General features: G+C 42.6%; 1 protein-coding gene across 2 annotated transcripts; it reads left to right on the top strand.

Moving 5' to 3' along the window:
- Positions 1–379: 379 nt before the first annotated feature.
- Positions 380–19991, top strand: RIOX2 (ribosomal oxygenase 2). 2 transcript variants are annotated; one of them, XM_084843407.1, is made up of 10 exons: positions 380–426; positions 4049–4481; positions 6695–6814; positions 7098–7226; positions 8341–8444; positions 10672–10774; positions 12898–13063; positions 13508–13596; positions 14055–14159; positions 16510–19991. In XM_084843407.1, the coding sequence occupies exons 2-10, from the start codon at positions 4053–4055 to the stop codon at positions 16666–16668; spliced, it is 1404 nt and encodes a 467-aa protein (XP_084699533.1). In that variant the 5' UTR covers positions 380–426; positions 4049–4052; the 3' UTR covers positions 16669–19991. The 2 variants fall into 2 exon arrangements, with proteins under 2 accessions (XP_084699533.1, XP_084699534.1); XM_084843408.1 differs by lacking the exon at positions 380–426 and adding an exon at positions 737–1192 and having other exon boundaries at positions 16510–18383.
- The last annotated feature ends 426 nt before the right edge of the window (positions 19992–20417 follow it).

Genomic DNA, 20417 nt, shown 5'->3' with positions numbered 1-20417 from the left:
GGGGGGGCTCTGCCCCATTTTTTTTTTTACAACCAAGTAACTAAACTATTTACGATTTTGTCTTTAAAAGGCCTGCAAAACAGACCAACTGCCCCCCTACTCCCCCCGCCCCCGAACTTTTAGGCTGGCCGAGGGGAGGCAAGTCTAGGATACATCTGCTGCCATTCTGTGCGTCACGCAACTTCCGTAGGCGAAGCGCCGGCTCTGCCACAAGCGCTTCTCCCAGTTGCCGCCAAGCTACTGCCCGGCCGAGCCTATTTAGTAGGCGGGCAAAGGCAACAAGTCCCAGTCAACAGGCGAGGAGGAGGAAGGGGCGCGCCAGACCCTCCTCCATCCCGCCCCCCTACAGGAAACGCGCGGAGGGGCAGCCTTTGCGCCCGCCCACGTGTCGTTCCCAGCGCCGAGGGAGCGCTGAAGCTTAGGCAGGTCGGTGTAAAGCGCGGGCGAGGAGCAGCGGCGGGAGCTGTCTGCTCGGCTTCCCCCCGAACGCCCGGGCCTCTCCTGGGAATTAGTGGCGTAGCAAGCGCCCCCCCTCCCCATGTCTGCCTTCCCCAAGCTGGTGCCCTCCAGATATGTGCGACTGCAACTCCCGGGACTGATGGCTGGGAATGATGGCAGTTGCAGTCCAGTGCATCTGGAGGGCACCAGCTCAGGGAAGGCTGCCCTGCGTCGCGTCGCCCCCCACCCCACCCCCGGCCTTCCCTTAGAAATGGCCCCGCCGCCTCTTGCTCCCTTCACGGAGAAGCGCCGCCAGCCATCCTGGCGCTTCCTGGGCTGGGCGGCTCCCCGAGCGGCGCGCTCTTTAGCGCAACACCAGGGCAACGTGGCCTCTTCAGCCCGCCCGGATAGATGTGCCGCGGCTAGCGCTGCTTCAGCCCCTTCCCCTTGCAACATTCTTCGCCCGTCTCCCGACGTGCTGCAAATCGAGGACGTTCTCGCCGAGCCCCGTCCCTGGCCAGAAAAAATGATGGGCGCTCCAGCCCCGCTCCGCCGGCTCCCGCTTTCTCTTCGGCGCCACCCTCTCCGTTCGCTGGAGGAAGCCTGTTTTTGTGGCGCCTCCTTCGGCTTCTTGAAGTGGGAATGGTTGGGCTTCCCAGAGTGCTACTTGTTTTGAGGGGTGGCCCTTGCCCCCGGCTCGGGTTCCGAGTGCTGCCGATAAGTGCCGGTAGCCGGGCGTTATCTTCGGAACACGGTACAGGGCGGGGAATACTTTTCGCTGCTCTTGTGCGGTCCGCGTTCGCTTGTATGGGGTAAAGAGAGAGTGGGAGGCAGACCAGAAAACCCTTTGATTTTGGGGAGGAAGGCTTTCCGCAGGCCATGGGTAAAAATAAGGCGTACTTCGAGTAGACCTACTGAAATGAATGAGGCTTAAGTTGTTGTTCAGTCGTTCAGTCGTGTCCGACTCTTCGTGACCCCATGGACCATAGCACGCCAGGCCTTCCTGTCCTGCGCTCTCTCCCGGAGCGTGCTCAAGTTCATATTCATTGCATCCGTGATGCTATCTAGCCATCTCATCCTCTGCCGTCCCCTTCTCCTTTTGCCTTCAGTCTTTCCCAGCATCAGGGTCTTTTCCAGGGAGTTTTCTCTTCGCATTAGGTGGCCAAAATATTGGAGCTTCAGCTTCATTATCTGTCCTTCCAATGAGCAGTCAGGGTTGATTTCCTTTAGGATGGACTGATTTGACCTCCTTGCAGTCCAGGGGACTCGTAAGAGTCTTCTCCAGCACCACAGTTCGAAAGCATCAATTCTTCGGCGCTCAGCCTTCCTTATAGGCCAACCTAGACAGCATAGTAAGAAGCAGAGACATCACCTTGCCGACAAAGGTCCGTCTAATCAAAGCTATGGTTTTCCCAGTAGTAATGTATGGCTGTGAGAGCTGGACTATAAGGAGGCTTAAGTTAGTCATGACAAATTTAAGCCCCATTAATTTCAGTGGGTCTACTCCAAGTAGGACTTAAGTTGGATTTTACCCCATGTGGGCAAGAGGGTCTGCTGTGTGGGAGGGAATCTTGCCTTGCAGGGTTGCTATAAAGATGGTTGTGGTCATGTACACAAAGTGTACAGTCTGAAGGGTGATCTTCTTGCTGTAACTAAGTAGGTTTAAGCTGTTATTATCAAGAGTTGTCCTCGCCTCTTGTTTCATTAGAAATGACTGCAGCCTGTTCACTAGATTATGAGCATTTATTTGGATTTCCATGGAGAATGCACTGTTGTTACAGAATTGAGGGTGCAGGTTTTGTGTACCACAGTGCCCAGCTTCAAATCTCAGTTCAACCTGGCGCTCGCTATGTGGCCTTCGGCAAGCATGGTCTCCCATCTGCAATATGGGTCAGTAACGTGCTTTGCAGGGTTGTAAAGACTGTTGAGATCATGTGTACAAAGTGTATAGTCAGAAGGCTGAGCGCCTTGCACCAAGCTTGATCAGTGTGTGGATGGGAGACTGCCTGGGAATCTATATATATATATCGTTTTGAGTTCCATGATGGAAAAAGGGTGAGATATAAATGTACTAAATAAATAAGGGTGCAATCCTATACATGTTTAGATAGAAACAAGGCCTACAATTGTAGGACCTACAGTTGTAGGAATTGTTTCTGTCTAAACATGCATATGCGATTGTGCCCTAAAGTGCTTTGAACACTCTAAAGTGCCACACAAATGCTAAGAATTACATGCTTTTGGAAAGGCCCGTTTCAAAACTCTGCTTTTCTTAGACAACAAAGAGTGTGGCTTGTTTCAAAACACCCAATTTCAAAAGACTGCAGATCTGTGATACTTATCTTTACCTTTTCAGTGTTTTGGTCTGGCAGCTCTCACGTGTGTGTGGAACATGCTTTTTCTCTTTTTCTCTTCCCCACCATTTCACATTTGCATCTGCCTGTTCCTATTAGCAGTTTTCCTGCAGCTTTTAAGTAGGTTTAAACACAGGGGAGGGGGGGCATAAAGCGGTACCCATTAAAATATTTAGTTTAAAATGCAGCAGACAGGGAAGGGAACTTATGTTTTATGAATTATCTTCCTTGTCCAAAGGCTGCACAAGTTGTTAAATGGCAGGATGGCAACATGCACATAATATCTTTGAGCATCTTATTTTGGTGTGTGTGTATTTTTATTAAATCTCAAAGTGTTTTACATGATGTGTTTCTCTGGCACTTTTAAAGCTGAAACCGCTGGTAACAGGCAGGTAGTTGTCTCCCAGAGAATGGGAAGGTGGATTGAGGACACCAGGCAATTACCGTTGTCACAGAAAATGTCATGGGATCCCAGGGAGCCAGACAGAGCAGCCTTTTAAAAGCTTTGTCTTAAAACTAAAATGCATGCAATCTGATAATGGAGGCTTGAAAAGCTGAGGTGACCCTGCTGAGATGCAGTTCAGTTTTTGTATAAATCCTGTCTCTCAAACCTAGTAAAGAAGCTATGAGTCGGTAGCAGGAAAAAGTACTGAAAAGGCAGGAGCTCATACAGCAGTAAACTTATCAAGGCTAATTCAGACCTGCATATACATCAGTCAGGGTCTTGGTAATCATTTGCATACCTTTTTCTTCTGTGGAGAATGATTGGAAGGGAGTACATTCTTCACAGATTTTCCTGTTACCTGTCCTCCCTCTCATATTTAATTACCTCAGATGAGGTAATTTTGTCTTAACTTATAACGTGATAAGTTCAGTCACTTCAGTCTTAATGATACGTTTTTGATATCCCATTAATTCCAGTCGGATGTTGTTCTAGAAGCCTTGTGCTCAGGATTGCAGCTGTGCTGTCTGATCCAGTGCATGTTTACTTGTAAGTCGCACTGAGTTCTGTGGGAATGAACTGCCTTGAAATTGTGCCCAGGAAGACAGCCTTAGCTTGTTCCTTTTGGTGGTCATGCAGCCTGATCCTAAGCAGGTTTACACGGAAGTAAGTCCTACTGAATCCAATGGGACACTCCTAAAATGGGTTGCAGTCCTCTGCCCACTTAGAAGTAAATCCAGATTGAATTTAGTGGGACTTGCTTTGGGTAAACAGGCACAGGATCATACTGTTAATTTCTTTGTTACTTATGCAGGATCATGCCCAAGAAAGGAGGAAGACTGGTTGGAACAGAGAAGGCACAACATCCACCAAGCAAACAAGCAAAAGTGGAAGCAACCTGTCCTTTGCTTTGGCATTGTGACAGGCCAGAGAGCTTATTTGAGTGTTTGATCTCTCCTATCAAACAAGATGAATTTTTCAGGGAATACTGGGAGCAGAAGCCACTGCTGCTTCAGAGAGACGACCCCTCTGTGGCCTTGTACCATCAGTCTCTCTTTCAGTTAACTGACTTGAAAGACATAGTCCAACAGGGTTTATATTATGGAAGGGACATTAATGTTTGCAGATGCATGAATGGGAAAAAAATGGTTTTTAACAAAGATGGCAAAGTCAGCTATGTACAACTGAAGAAAGACTTTGATCAGAAAAAAGCTACAATACAGTTTCACCAGCCCCAGAGATTTAAGGTAAGATTCAGCAGTCCCTGTCATTTGTGGTTGCTTTTGCAATTGTATAATCTTAGATTTACCTGGACATACAATTAACAAGGATTTAGGGAGCAGACCGTAGAATTGTGTGTACCCGTCCTTTGCCTGGGTTTAGCGCTGCATACAGCTGTTGCCAGACTGGATTGAAAAGTGCTCAGGGGTGCTTCTAAACTGAGTGGAACATCATAGATTGCTCAGGTTTTTAATTATAATTTTGTATATCAGTCTTACTTGATACACAGTTACTTCTGTATTGACAGCATGGGAATTAGGATCTTGACTTGAAATCATTTAACTGGGGTAGTGATGTGGGTTTTTTTGGAAAAGTTTGAAGTGAAAATTTTCTTATGCAAATCTTCATGGAGTAATTTGTAACAGAAAATCTTCAGTTTGTATTGTAAAATTTTCTGATGCCCTAGAGCAAAGGTAGGCAAAAAGTGGGAAGGGTAGGGCATCTTGGCAGATGTCAAGAAAGGTGTCGGGGGTGTATAGGTGCCCAAGGGTGCCACATTGCCTTCCCTTCTCCTAGAGAGCAATCTGATTTAGCATGTTTATTTTACTTGTACAACAAAGCTTTAAACAGTACCCCATGTTACTTTTTTGTCCGAATACACCCCCAAGCATTTGACCTGATATAACTGAGGGGAAAAATTGAAGCACGCTTAATGAGATTTAAATGTTTTATTGTGTAGAAACTTTTATTAGAATACTGTAAAAATTTAAAGACAATATCATGTACTTCCCTTACATTGTTTTTTTCTTAAATCTAAAAAAAGGTACAGAAAAGTGTTGACACATTTGTTACATTTTAGCATTCCAAAGAATTGTGCATGATATGTTGTCAACCACTCATCTACAACTTTGAAACTGCCAAACTTGTCTAATATTGTATTTGCAATTGACACCCATTCCTTGTTACTATAATGAACTTCCGAAATTAGTACTGATCCTCTTCTGTATGAATCCACAAGTTGTTTCCAGGAGAGTTCATATAGCTATGATAATAAGATTACAGTTCAACAAGTGAGACCTTCAGCGCAATGTTGTAGCGTAGAGGGTCCCTGACCATGTTCCAGCCAGCCCTCTTTCAGGATACTCCATTCCATTTCACTTTAGAAGAAATCACTGCAGCTAATTGGCTGTATGCAGAGGTTGCCTCTGCCTGATTTTCGCTGATCTTCCTCTCCCATTGTAGTCCTCCACACCCCGTGCCTTCCCTGGACCTCAGGAGAGGCTTGTGGGGGCATGAGGGGGGCCACAGTGGGGAGGAGGGAGTGGGGAAGCCCATATTGAGTGAGCATACTTTGGATCCAGTGCAATCAAAATAATTCGATTGGAAGAGAACACAAAATGGACTCATGATTGGCTGGATGCAGTGCCCCAGGAACACCATGAAGTATAGCAAGGGTGAGGATCCTTTTTTCTGCTGAGGGCAGCATGCTGATAGTGGGTAGGGCTGGGGCCTAACGTGGGTGGGGCTGCCCCTTTTCTCTCCATTTTCTCTGCTACCCCTGTTCTCTTTCTGCCAACCCTTCCCCCACATCTACTCTTTTTGTCTCTCTTTCTCTCTGCCCAGCAGGCTGCTGGGGGAGGAACAGATCTCTCTTGCCAGAGCTCTGAACTGATCACTTGCAAAGGACTTCCCCCTTCCCTTGCTCTATTTCAGATTCTGCCTCCACTGCATTTTTTCCACCTTGTCCTTCCCTTTTCCCCCTGGGCTTGCTCCACCTGCATGAAATTAGGTGGAGGGCTGCAGGTTGCCCACCCCAGCAGTATAGGACCTGGCTTTATATTGTTGCCTACTTGAAATGGCAAGAGAGAGATTCGTATTGCTAGTCATCTTATAACCAGTTATGCTGGATAGCTGGTGGTAGGAAGAAAGGAACAAAATTTGACCCCTCGGATTTCTGTTTTCTGCCTTTTGGTCTGGCTTCCAGACATATTTTCAGAAAATGCAGCAACTGTATGTATGAGTATGGCAGCAGGCACTCTTGCCCTTGAGGTGTGTTGCACTATTTGCTGTTTGATTTTTTTCATGCAGGTCGTTTGGACATCCTCTTTAGAGTGATAGATGTATTTGGAATTATAGAATGCAAGCATGAGAGGTAAAGGGGCTGGGAGAAGAAAGTGCCATTGCCTTGGCAGTGCTAACTTTTTCTCTGTCCCTTCTCCCCCCCCTTTTTTTTTTAAAGGATGAGCTCTGGAGGATCCAGGAGAAGTTGGAATGCTACTTTGGGTCATTGGTTGGATCAAATATTTACATTACTCCCCCAGGGTCCCAAGGCCTGCCTCCGCACTACGATGATGTTGAGGTAAGAGCCCTACAGTGAACTGTGATTTTCCTGGTCACAGGTGCTTTCAAGGGTAGAATAAAGTGACTTTGTGGAAGTCATATGGGTCCATGTAATGGATGTTGTGTGTGCATATACAGCTGAATTTTGTTTCAAAATACAACCCACTACTTTCAGTGTTACAAGGCTGTATATGTTACAAAGATAAATGAAGAGCTGGCTTGCACCAAACGTTTATTCTTAGTGGCATTTGGTAAAAGAACTGTGGGGTATTTTGATGCTCATTGACTTGTGGTCCTTGCAGGTGTTCATCTTACAGCTTGAAGGAGAGAAGCACTGGCGGCTCTACCAGCCTACCGTACATCTCGCTCAGGAATACAATGCTGAGCCAGAGGAGAAAATTGGGAGTCCGACACATGACTTTTTACTAAAGGTACTGGTGCTGGATGTACCTGTCTTCAGTCCACGATGTCTAAGCCACATAGGGAAGGATAGATTCTGTAGACTTTGACGTAGTTAGCTCAGTGCTGGTGGCGAGGCTTCCCATCCCCTCTAGATGTTAAAAAGAGGGATTAGCCCACCTTGCTTGGCAGGGCTTATCTCCCTGTGCATCTACTTTCAGCCACTTTTACCAAGTTCCTGCAGGATTTTTCTATATTAGGATGAAAGGGAGTGCTTGAAATTTCTACATTGTTTAATGCTGTGCTGCTGTGTCGTTTATATCTTCTCCTTTGGCTGTTTTTATTGATACTGTATTACAGTATTTAATGACTTCGTAAGCCACTTGAATCTTATTTTTTGTGTGGGTAGTAGAAGTAGAAAGGTGGCATAAGATATTTTATATAAGAACATAAGAAGAGCCATGCTGGATCAGACCAAGGGTCCATCTAGTCCGTTCACACGGTGGCTAACCAGCTGCCCACGGGAAATCCGCAAGCCGGACATGAATGCAACAGCACCCTCCCTCCCATGTTCTCCAGAAACTGGTGTACATAGGCATACTGCCTCTGATACTGGAGGTAGCATATAGCCATCAGGCTTAGAAGTCATTGATAGCCTTCTCCTCCAGGTAGTTATTTAACCCCCTTTTAAAGCCATCCAAATTGGAGGCTATCACTCTGCCTTGTGGTAGTTGAATTCCATAGTTTAACTGTGTGCTGTGTGAAGAACTCCTTCCTTTTATCTGTCTTGAATATCCCACCAATCAGCTTTATGGGATGACCTTGGATTCTAGTATTATGAGAGGGAGAAAAATGTCTCCCTACCCACATTCTCCACATCATGCATAATTTTGTACACCTCTATCATGTCTCTCCTTACTCACCTTTTTCCAAGCTAAACAATCCCAGCTGTTGTAACGTTCCTTCATAGGGGAGTATAAACTAGATATAAACTGTAGGATTTTGGGTGGCATTGCTTCCATTACGAAAGAGCTCTGGATGAAATTGGGAACATTCTGAGTAATGTTTCTTTATTTTGCAAGGACACTAGCATAGCCCCAAGCAGTTTCAATTATTTTTAACGGTCTTGCCAACACTTCCTTCCAGCCAGGAGACTTGTTATATTTTCCAAGAGGTACCATTCATCAAGCTGACACACCTCCTGGGGTATCTCATTCTACCCATGTGACCATCAGTACCTATCAGAACAAGTAAGCACCTTGTGTTTAGTATAGTTGTGTTGCCAGTGATTTTGAGGTGAATGAATCTGCAAGCTAAAATGTTTTGCTTTGAGTGAAACCATGTAAGTATGAGCTTAGATGGGGAGTTGGCAACTTGTTGCTCTCTACATGTTTTGCCCTACAACTCCATCATCACTGTTGGCTATGCTGGTTAGGGAGTTGATGGGAGTTGTATTTATTTTATTTATTTATTTCATTTCTATACTGCCCAATCGCCAAAGCTCTCTGGGCAGTTCACAAAAATTAAAACCCCAAGGTACAGCATAAAACAATATAAAATATGAAAGCTTAAAACTACAATATAAAAGTACATCTAGAATATAATCTAGCAGCAATGCAGAGATTTAAAATAGGAATTTAAAAGAGCAGAGCTAAAAGACTAGAATGCTAAAATGCTGGGAAAATAGAAAGGTCTTCACCTGGCACCGAAAGGAGTAGGCCAAAACATTTGGAGGGTCACAAGTTGCCCAATCCTAGCTTAGATGAATAGGCAGAGAGCAGTTCCCACGTTGCGCTTCAAGCCTTAGCAGGGTGAAGTACACTGATGATCAGTACAGTAATTGTTAGTCCATTAATGCAGATCTGCAGCCATGGTGGCATTTTTGGCTTTGCCTAGCTTTTTCATGAATGGGTTGCTGTGGTCTGTAGAAGCTCTCCTTATCGAATACTTGCTGTGTAGGCTACTCCCCATCTTGGAGAACCAGAATTGTGTCATATTGATCCATGATTTTGTAACTTCCAGTCTTGAGTATGCAATGTGTTCTACATGTGTCTGGCCTTGAAGATGACTTTGAAGCTGCAGTTAGTACAAAATGCTGCAGCCTGATCCTTGTTAAATGTCAGGAGGTAGAAATGTGTAGCTTTTGCTTTGTCAGCTGTACTGATGTTTGCAATATGAATATGTGTTGCTAGGAGAGCCTTTTCCAGCCATAGCCCTGAAGCTATTGTATGACCTCCCTTTAGACTTGGGAAATTGTTTCTCCGTGCTTTTGTTTACGAACAGTTGTAAAGACTTCCTTTTTTGTCTGATTTCTGGGACCTCGTCTTAGATTTCTCTTTGGCTGACTGTTTATTTATTTTGTACTTTTAAGATGTTCTGTTTTCATTTCTTTTTCTTTCTTGAATGTGTTTGTTTCTTTTTTGCCAGTTATTAGTGAAACTCTGGGCATACATATGCTGTCTGATTCCCTGAAACATTAAGGTATATATAGTGATCATGTAGGCCATGAGTACATACATCAGGGCAGGCAATTTTCTGGGGCCTGTTGGTACATTTGGCCAGCTGAGAAACTGTCCTGGGCACCACAACAAAATGGCTACCATGGGAGGTGTGGCTAGTCACAGCGGACAAGTTATCTGCCCAAAATACCGAGTACAAGGCAGAGGTAGGTTCTGAGCCCCACCACAATACACAACTCCTTTGAACCCACAATTTTGAGCTCCAACAGAAACCTGTCTCACAGAAGGTAAACTTTTCTCCCTGAGCACATTCTCCCCTATCTTTTTCTCTCTCACTCTGGATCCCCCCCCCCCCCGCAATACACACACTCTCTTTCTCTCTCACACACACACTCTCATGTGCGTGCATGCATGCACACAAAGAGTGCTATCTCGCCTCCAGCCATTCTCTCTCTCTCTCTCTCTGACTCTGTATGCAGCATGGTCTGCATATGATACTCTCTTTAGCTCTCCCCCCCCCCGGACAGAATTGTCAGGAGCTCCTTCTTCTGCAGCTGGGCATGCTGCAGAGGAAAGCATCAGGCTTTAGCTGCCCGTCACCTTCATTTATTAAGGATGTCTCTGAGCCTCACATGTGGCCCAGAGGGATTAATGGAAAATTAAGATAGCAGTGGCTGGAGGTCCTCACTTGCTTTGAAGTGATCCCAGCTGCCAGTAAGAAAATTTATTTTTTTAAAGTAGGAAGGGTAGGACATCTTGGCAGGTGCCCAAGGGCATGCTAGTACTTAAGAACACCACCTTGCCTACTCCCAACATACATGGATGCTTGTTCTGTTTAAAAGCTTTCTTAGTTTAAATCAATCTGGATTTGACACTGTTGGACAGGATGTTGCTCTTGATGGGCACTTGGCCTGCCGCTCAAAGGCAGCTTTTACGTGTTCTTTCTCTTCAACAAGAAATGTTGCTCTGGATTGGCTTCCTTGTCATTAATGGTTTTGTTTTGTCCTCTGTATGCCAGCTCTTGGAGAGATTTCTTGCTGGATGTGGTTCCTGAGGTTGTTTTGGATACAGCAAAAGAAGATGTTGAGTTTAGGAAGAGCATTCCAAGACAGTTATTGATGGTAAAGTTGCACGGCTAAAGGAAAAAACCAGTGCTCCAAGAAGAAAAGTTGCTGGTCTCCATTTTAAGGATAGAGTAATTCCCATGATCTTCATTAGGGGTTCCAAAATGTGTTGTTTTGTGGGGAGAAGAGATGACAGCCTTGTCTCTTAGTAGCAGGTCTTGCACACTGGGGCTGTTCAGGCAAAACGCTAACCCACACTCAGTAGTTGAGTGTGGGTTGTTTTGAAGGATTTTTTTTTGGCTGAACTGTGAGTGTGTTGCCTGAATATAGCACGTTTTCCACAGGGTGGTTTATCATGTTGTCTGAACACAGCCAGAGTAGCTTGGTAACCCTGCTGTGTGGCTTGTTAACCACAATGAATAACTCAACAACAAAGCATAGGTTCTTAAGGTGGCTTGTTTGAGAAAAATAAGCCACACTGCGTGGTTAACAAGCCACCCTGGCTGCATTCAGACATGATAACCCATGATTCAACAAACAACCCACACTCAACCACTGAGTGTGGGTGAGCATGTTGTGTGAATGGGTCCCACTGTGTGGTTCTTCTTTAAAAAAAATTACTGTGAAATTTAAACAAAAAACAGGAAAAGAAAAAATGTAGCTACATAAATGTGAATATATCCGTTTCAAAGTATGCACATGAAGTGTGTGTGTGTGTGTGTGTGTGTATATATATATATATACGTATATATGAATGTAAATATGGCTTTCTAAGAATGATACATAAGTTTCAACTAAAGGAGACCAAATATCCATATATGTATCCATTCACAAGTGGTGTCTACATACCACCACCCATTCAAATGTTGAAAGCATTGTTAGGTCCTCAATCAATTGCATGATAGGAGATGAGCATTTATCCTTCCAATGTTGTTATATCAGTCTTTTAGCTGTCGAATCCATTTGCTCTGACCATGCATTAACTTTCAGGAAGCAGGTAGATAATTTAAGCAGACATTTACATTAGTAAATATTAAAGAGTGTTCCAATACAAGGATTATCTGTATAATAAGCTAAAAAAAGAGGCAACTCCCCAAAGAGGCAACTATTGGGCATTGCCAAAGCATATGGTTAACAGAGGCATTAGCTGTGTTACACTTCCAGCAATTAGCCAACTTAAAACCTTATTAAAGAGACATTGTGGTGTCCAATAGACATAGAAGAAGAGTTTTTGCTGAGTAAGGCATAACCTGAGATCCATAGACACTTCAGATACATACACTAAAGTGGCTATCCATTGATGAAGCAAAATGGGACAATCCAGTTCCTTATTCCATCCCTGCTTAAGATCCTGTGGATCATATTTATTCACCAATAATACGTATTTAGAAACATGGATTGTGGATCTATATGACTGATTGGCCTCAATAAGTGCTTCGAATAGCAAATGAGACTCTGAAGCTGTAAAAGTGGCAGGGCCAAACCTAGATTCTAACAAATGTTGCAATTGCAAGTATTGCCATTCAGCCGTAGCAGGCTAGTCGTATTTGGCACGCAAATAATGACTTTCATCAGCAGCCACTAGTTGATCCAAGGGAAAAATCAACTTATCCAACTTTTTAACTGCCCTGTGAGTGAAACCAGTATACTGCTAAATCTTGATGTTCTCCCACATTTCAGTTATGTGACAATGTTGTTTTCTTGCCTGAGCTCTACATGACAGAATCATAAAACAACAAGAGCTATTTTAGAAAGAAGCCAAAGTCCTGAGAGAAAGTATAGGCTTTTTGTTTTGAAATAATGATGGGAGATTATGTGAACTCTGATGCCTTACATTAAAGGTAGGCAAAGTAAGACTTGCAAAGGGCCCTGCAGCATTTGGTAGAGGTCTTGTAATAAAGAGAGCTAATTTCCTAGGCTTCAGATTACACATAGATATTTATTACCACGAGGGTGAAAAATATTAAAGGCTTATAAATAAGGAACCATGTGAAGAAGAGTTAAAAAAAAAAAACCCTCCTGCTTATTCCAGAAATAACCACCCTTAACAATTTTCTCCCAGTACAGTAGCTTGGGAGCTGGTATCTATGATGCCTGGAGAATTTTAGACCACTTTCTCTAGTAAATTAAGATTTTGTTTCCAATTGATAGTATAAATTCTTCTTGTTCTCTTTATTTAGAAGGTAGATTTGTCTGATTCATCCAGGCAATTAAGTGGCTTCCTGAGATGCCTTGCTGACCGTCTGGATAATGGCAGAGAACTGAGGTCATCCGACATGAAAAAAGATTTTATTATGAACAGATTACCTCCTTTCTGGGGGACTAGCTTTGACTCTCTGGCTCCAGGTGACATTTTAAATTTACTGTGTGTGTGTTGTTCATAAAGAGTGGGGAGACAGCCTGTACTATAGATGAAGCAATAGAATAATTTATCAATCACACAAAAGCGGCTTGCCATAGTTGAGTTAATGTGTGGACTGTTTCAAAGGACCAAGGCAGGTATTGAGTTTCTGAAGAGTCTCCTGTTTTCTTTTTTTCAAATTTCAATTAACAACTGAAGGGGGACACATGGATGATTTCAGCAGCTTCTTCCATGATTTAAAAAAAATAGTTCTGGTGATCTTCTGTGAGACTCTACTTCAGACATTAACATTCTTCATACAAGTAGACCATTTGAGTAAGGAATTCCTAGGAATTTTATAGGAATTGGCTAGCTGCAGTAATATCTATATCAGGTCTTAGTTGAGAGGGATAAGCAGCAAAGTAATGTGGCTGTTCTTCCTTGTTTAGTTGGAGCACTACCAAAAGTGGGCAGCACAATCAGGTTACGGTTTAAAGATTATACAGTAATTACAGTGGAACCAGAACAAGACCTTTTGGTGAGTACAGAGGAAGTGTCTGCAGATACTTGCTTTTCATTGGGGCTTTCTGTGTCATTACATTGGCTGTATGCTATTTTTAGACTGCTTAGTTGCATCCCATAGCACGTGATTGGGATTTGTCATTATAGAGATACTGTTGCTCTGTTCTGAAAAGGGAAGATCTTAATGTTTTGCAGGACTTTAAAACCTATACTTGATAATATGTATGTATGTATGTATGTATGTATATGCATATGTATGCGTATATTTGTGTGTGTATAAGCATATTCTGGCCTTAGCTCAGGAATTTCATGAAGTAATTTTGGTAAGAAAAATACTTAACATAATTAACTACCCTTAAAAGGAATAAACAGTGAAGCTTCTAACTATGAAGGATGAGGGATGACTTTTGTGCTGAAGTGCTTTCATGTTGCTTGCTTGGTAATGCGCAGCAGTGTTTCTCTCTTGTTTTTCAGGATGATTCGCTTAAAGAAATGGTTTTTGTGTATCACTCTTTAAAGAACAAAAGGCAAACCCATATGATGGGGGATGAGATTATGAATGAGGAAGAAACGGTGGAGGTTAGTCTTGTATTCTATTCATTAGCTCTATTATTCCTCCTTATTTTCAGATCTTGATTACTGTCTGGATCTCTCTTTTGTCTGTATGCTGGTCAGCAGTATGTTCATTTTTCTGCCATGCTGCCACCTTCTTCATCTCTCCCAAGAAGCTGCTTTCATTCTTGAGAAACATGGCACCCTGCTGAATCAGACCCAAGGATCCTTCTAGTCTTGGGGTGTTGAACCTCAGGCCTGTGAGCCAAAGCTTGCCCACCTGAGATCTCAGTCCGGGTTCCCTGGAAGGCCCCCCGCCCGCGCTGATTGCTTGGTGGTTTCCTGGCTTTTGCAGTTGTGACTGAAGCTGATACTTTCCCCAGCTCCCTTGACAAAGCAATTCTCCATTCAAAGCCTAGACTGAATAATTTTGGTAGTTGCCACAGAGTGGTTAGGCCAGATGGGGAGAGAAATCCCTCCCCCTGGGGTGTAGGTCAGAAATCTGGAACACTTGCCAACCACTTTAGAGAAAAAGTTAATGTTTATAACAGAAGATAAACAGAGGATACAAACAATACAAAAACCAGTTTGCTGTGTTTCAGCATAAGCTAAAGGGATTTTCTCTGTAAACTTGGTTACTGCTGATCATGAAACATGATTTTGATGACCACTACACAGCGATTCTTCATTTTAGTGTTGGATTAGGACTGGTAAGTCCTGAATTCAATCCCCACTCAGCCATGAAGCATTTTGCATGACCTTGGCCCAGTCGCCCTCTCATAGCTGGAAACCTCATATGCCGCCCCATGCTTCTTGGGCATTAGGCAGGATAAAAATATAGTGAATAGAATAATATGAGCTAAGCAGAGAATTGCTTTTCAGTTAATGCACTCTTATAAAACTGCAGCCTTTCTCCTACATGCTTAAGAGTAGGAATGTTGTCTCATGCTGTGGGCTGTGAATTGTGTATTCACTTTGAACATAGAGGCATTGTCTGTGGTATGCTCTAGAGTTGAGCTAATGTGAATCGAAACAATTTAAAGCTCTATAGTTGAGTTGTAAAACTTGCTTCACCTCTGCTAGTTATTAAAATTTATTTTTTATACCCTACTTGTTTTTAGAAATGGGAATGCAAAGTGAATCAGAATAACTAAAACATCAGGATAAATAACTTCCTACAAATGTGTTGAATATATATTAACTAGCCATCACTTGGTCCTATACTCCACCATGTGTTTCATGCATGTTCTCTGCAAGCATAGCTAAATGCTTTTCTGAATTAGTTGTACATCTAAGGTTATGCTAGTAATATTCTCAGTTGTACAAAGTTTTGCATGCACTGGCAGTGAAAGCATTACATTAAGGATGCAAATTGTAGATCCACAAGATCCTGAGATATGTTTCAAAGCAGCAGTTGATCTACATCAGCCCTGGAGCTGGTGTAGATTCCTTCCTTCCCATTAGCTTCAGTGGGAGGGAAATTGTAGGGGAAAAAACATGGGCAGAGAGGGATACAGTACCACAAATGCCACTCCTCTTTCATTTCTACCCTGCATGAGACTTTGGATGAGGCAGCCTTTGGATCTCTGTTCAGACTTGGTAGGATTACACTGTAAGAGCACAATCCTATAAAGTCTATTTAGAAGTAAGTTCCATTGAGTTCAATGGGACTTCCTTCCAAGTATGCATGCTTAGGATTGCACTGTTAGTAGATTAATAGAAGACAACTATCTCATATGTATAAGCAGGATGCTTACTAAAAGCAAACTGATTATGCTGACTGCTCTATAAGAACGTATTTAGGAATTCCTGTAAAGTACCCTTATTTCCCCAAAGAGGGCAGGTAAGTATTTATAGTAATCCATGTAATAAATGGTTTCTAGATTCAAGGGCTATGGGGCTCCGATCCTATAGTATATCCTTGGAGTTTACATATACACAAAATGACAGTGTCCTCGGCTTTCACACAGAGAACATGCACACAAGCAGGCACTTTCATACTGCTGATGCACACTGTGGAGATAGCACATGTGGTCACTTTGTCAGGTTGCTGTTAGTTTGTAGTTTCCCACATCAGGATGGCACATGGCTCTCCTGTAATGACAAAACAGTTACCCTGACCTTCACAAGCTATCACTGTGATATCTTGTGAAGCTATTATGCAGGAGCCTTTGCTTGGCTGGAAAACACCTTAGGCTAACAAACAGTTGTGTATAAACACTTGTAACAAGGTTTTTGTGAAGAACAGTGTTCATCTGCATAAGACCAGTTGTTAGTGGGCCAAGGTACATATTGGCATGCATAAGGTGCTTTGTAAGAGGTGTCTAATGTAGTTCAATCTGGTCTCTCTAATTTGTTTTTTTTTTCTTTCATAAAGACTCATGGGTTACGATTTCCTCTCTCACATATGGATGCGCTGAAGCAAATTTGGAACTCTGATACTGTCTGTGTTGAGGCACTGAATCTTACTTCAGAAGCAGAAAAAGAGAACTTGGTGGTATCGTTGTGGAGCGAATGCCTCATTGAAGTAATCTAAAGGCACCATCCAGCCAAAATTAAGCAGTCTTACATGTGACCTAGATTTTAGTGGAAGAGTCAAGCATGCACATAAATCTGTATTGAGACAGAAGGGACTTAAGGCATGCATCAGCCAAAGTTAAAAGTCTGCATCTACGCAGAAAGAGCAAAATGTTATCTCATGCACAGAAATACGTTTCTTACATAGTTCATGTACTTGTATTAAAATTGTGAAAGATATTTCATTGTTCCAAAATTCAAAATATTCTCAGGACCTGTTTACTAGACTGACCCATAAAAACACATGCATCTAAAAATGAGAAGGGTACTGCTTGATTTCTTGAAATGCAAAATGAGAACACATAGAAGAAGGATATAAAGCTGCTGGACTTGAGTGGATGTGCTTTGCCTGGTATCAGTGATACCAACTTCTGTATACTTAAGGAGGCTTGCTCTTGTCATACTGAAAGTGATATCCTAAATTGCAGTGGCTTGTGAAGCTAAAAGGATCAGCACTTTTTAGTACAATTGATTTTGATTATTAAGTAAGTGCTAGTTCTTGGGGCAAAAATAACCAACCTACTATACCACCACCACCATTGATATCTCGCCAAAGACGCAAATGGGGTGTGTTCTCTAATTAGGGTTGTATGAAGCATTGCTAGAAGCACAAAGCAGACTCCACAACTTTTCTTATATTTTTAGGTAAATTTGCTTTTCATTTAATTACCTTAGAAATTATTTTACATAAGATCTGTGCACTTACATTCTAGGAATGAAGGGCTGGATGCAGATTTACGCTGGATCAACTGTGCTGATGGAAGTGGAGTCCCCTGCTCGATCCAGCCCCCTGAAAATGCTACACAGTTAGGAAATGCTGCTGACTGGGGTGAACTAGGGGCAGCGGGATCCCCAAATATCAGGTGGAGGTACTTTCTGTGAGCAGCGCTCTTACTCTTGCAGAAAGCAGATCCTGGATCCAATCCAAAGTGTTGTGCTTTCTCCCACTTTGGTGATCTCCCCAGTGTAAAACATTAATAGACCTCAGAGGATATTATTATGGTCTGCTGCATAAGTTGAAAGTTAATTTTGTGGGTGTGTTTGTTGGTTGTGTACCTTCCAACAGTCCGTGCCAAGTGATGCAGAAGTAATGTGGAGTTACTATAGAAGATAGATAGATAGAGAGAGAGGCTTAAAATATCAAATATATGATAAAGGTCTTGTATCACACTAAATGAGGATCTTCCTATATGAAGCAAATATTTTGTTGCATGTGTAACATCCCCTTCATGTACACCAGCAGCAGCATATCCGTTTTCCCCCTGTGATCTGAACCTACATCATAGGGGAGAGAACGAAAACGGTAGTTCTTTCCCACCTTAAAATTTGCCCTCTTTTCCAGCCAGGGAACAACCCACGTAAATAGCCCCACCCACAATTGCTTCATTAATGTATTCCTAGCTTCATGGGAAGAATCTCTTACACATCAAAATGTTGGGTGGCTAGAAGTGTGTGTTTGACTGCTCCTTCATTTTAAAAAGGCTTGTTTACACAATGCTCTTGAGTCTTACAACTCTGTATTTTGGACTACAGTCCCAGGACACCTGACCGCTTCCTTTTTCCTCCTCACTTTGTAGATCATGTTTGTAATAAGTGGCTGGTTTGACACTTGGTAAACAAAACAACACAACATATTATATAAATAAAAGACAAATACTGATAGAATTTTAATTTTAATTCAGTGGCACAGAGCAGTGTCATCTATATACACTATATATAAGGTCACTTTTAGTCAAAATGTGGTAACTGACATTCTGATCTTTAGGAGCTACTGTTGTTTTTTTTAAAAAGCCTTTGATGCATTATTTTAAAAAGAATATTGGGTTTGAGACAATACAAAATTGACGAGATAAAATCTTTTCTCTGAAACGCTAATATAATAGACAAACATAGATTCCCAATCAGGATACAGGGCTTGTCCATGGAAATATCCCCATGGCTTCATTAAAGCCCTGTTTTGCCTGCTGACCCTCCCTCTGTCCAACTGAAGTTACTAGCGCTTCAGACCATCAGTAACTTGCACTGAGTGCATGGAAAGGCTTGATAGTTTTTCCCCATTATAGGCCATTGCCCCATCCAGTGCATGGGTAAAGAAAAGGGCAAACAGGGCTCTATTAAGTCTATGAGAACTTTTCATACATGCGAGTTATGTCTGTGGTAAGACTAGATCATGTCCTAAAAATCTGCTGTGCTTAGAGGAATCCTGTGCATGTTTTCTCAGAAGTAAATCCCACTGTGTTTAATTGGGTTTACTGAACTGAGTAAGTGTGTTTAGGATTATAGCCATGCACTGCAAGCCTAAGCATGTCTACTCAAATGTAAGTCCTGTTGATTTCAGTGGTGTTTAATCTCAGGTAAGTAGGTATAGGATTTCAACCGTAGGGTGCAAATCCCATACATGTTTAGACAGAAAAAAGTCCTACAACTCCCAGCATTGCTGGCTGGGTAATGCTGGGAGTTGCAGGGCTTTTTTCTGTCTAAACATGCATAGGATTGCACCCTTAGTTACCTAACACTGATACACCAGATGAGATCATCTTGACAGGATTTTACATAGGCTCAAAAGCACAAAGTTTTTAAAAAGGTATATTATTAAATGTATTTAAGAGTTGTTTGATATAGTAACATACAGAAAATAAATGTTTCAGTTGAAAATACATTCAGAAATCCTAGATACATAAAAATAATACAAATGCAAAAAGTAAATACATGATTTATTTTACAATCTAAAGTGCTATTAGGGTGACATTCACCACCTGTGAAATACTGCACCTCACCCCCACCCCCCTGCTCTATATGAAATCTAGGCTTATTTTAGGATGGGGCAGTGAAGGTGTGGCCCTGCTGAATTTGGACTGCAATTCCCATCAGTCGTAGCCAGTGGTGAAGGATGATGGGAGCTGCAGTCTAACACATTCCCCACTCCTACTTTAGGATCTGGGGACCGCAGAGCTGCTTTTATTGGGGGAGGAGATATTGCAACAGCTTGTGGCTCAGGGTGGTCTGTTTCAAGTCAGCAGCTGTTGCAACAGTTCCAGCCAGTGACAGTAGTTGCATGGCCTGTGGAGCTCTGTATCTCCAGAACCTGTGTGTGTCTGGGGCTTTCTGTTTTGTGGTTGCTGGCACAATGCAGCTGAGTTGTGATTTAAACCCTTAGGTAGATTTTCTTAATATATTAATAATGCCGTATCTTCATAAAAAAATAGAGCTTTTAAAAAAAGTATTTGCTTCGTCCTGGTGGTAATGTGTGCAGTTGTAAAAAAGATGAGAAACGTAATTGTGCACCTTTTGGTTTTAGCTAATTTTTTTGATTTCATTTATTTCCAAAAATACATTTAAGATACACTGAAACCACATACTTTTAATAATACTGAACACAAGTGCGCTGATCCAGCTTGGGGCGATGCAGGATTTAGTTTTTGTGCGCAAATGCCCACCTGGCTAGAGAACCACATATGCAAACAGGTCCTGAGCATGCGGTTCTCCTTTCCAATGTAACTCCTGAACGAAGCCCTTCACAAACTATTAAGCATTACACAAAATTCAGTCCCCATTGCCCCACACCAAAGAAGCCAATCAGCAAAATATTGATTAAAAAAAAACTCCACACAAGCAGACCTGGCTGTTTCCACGTGTGACTAGCGTGAACAAGCTGTAAGTTCCACACCTTTAGCATTACACTGTGGACTTGTGCTTTAAACCACAGTT

This window comes from Heloderma suspectum, chromosome 3, assembly GCF_057233095.1.
Source record: "Heloderma suspectum isolate Gila_16-S chromosome 3, 16-S_ref, whole genome shotgun sequence".
NCBI lineage: Eukaryota > Metazoa > Chordata > Lepidosauria > Squamata > Helodermatidae > Heloderma > Heloderma suspectum.
Note: the sequence above shows the minus strand (reverse complement) of the source record. Positions and strands in the feature narration are given on the sequence as shown.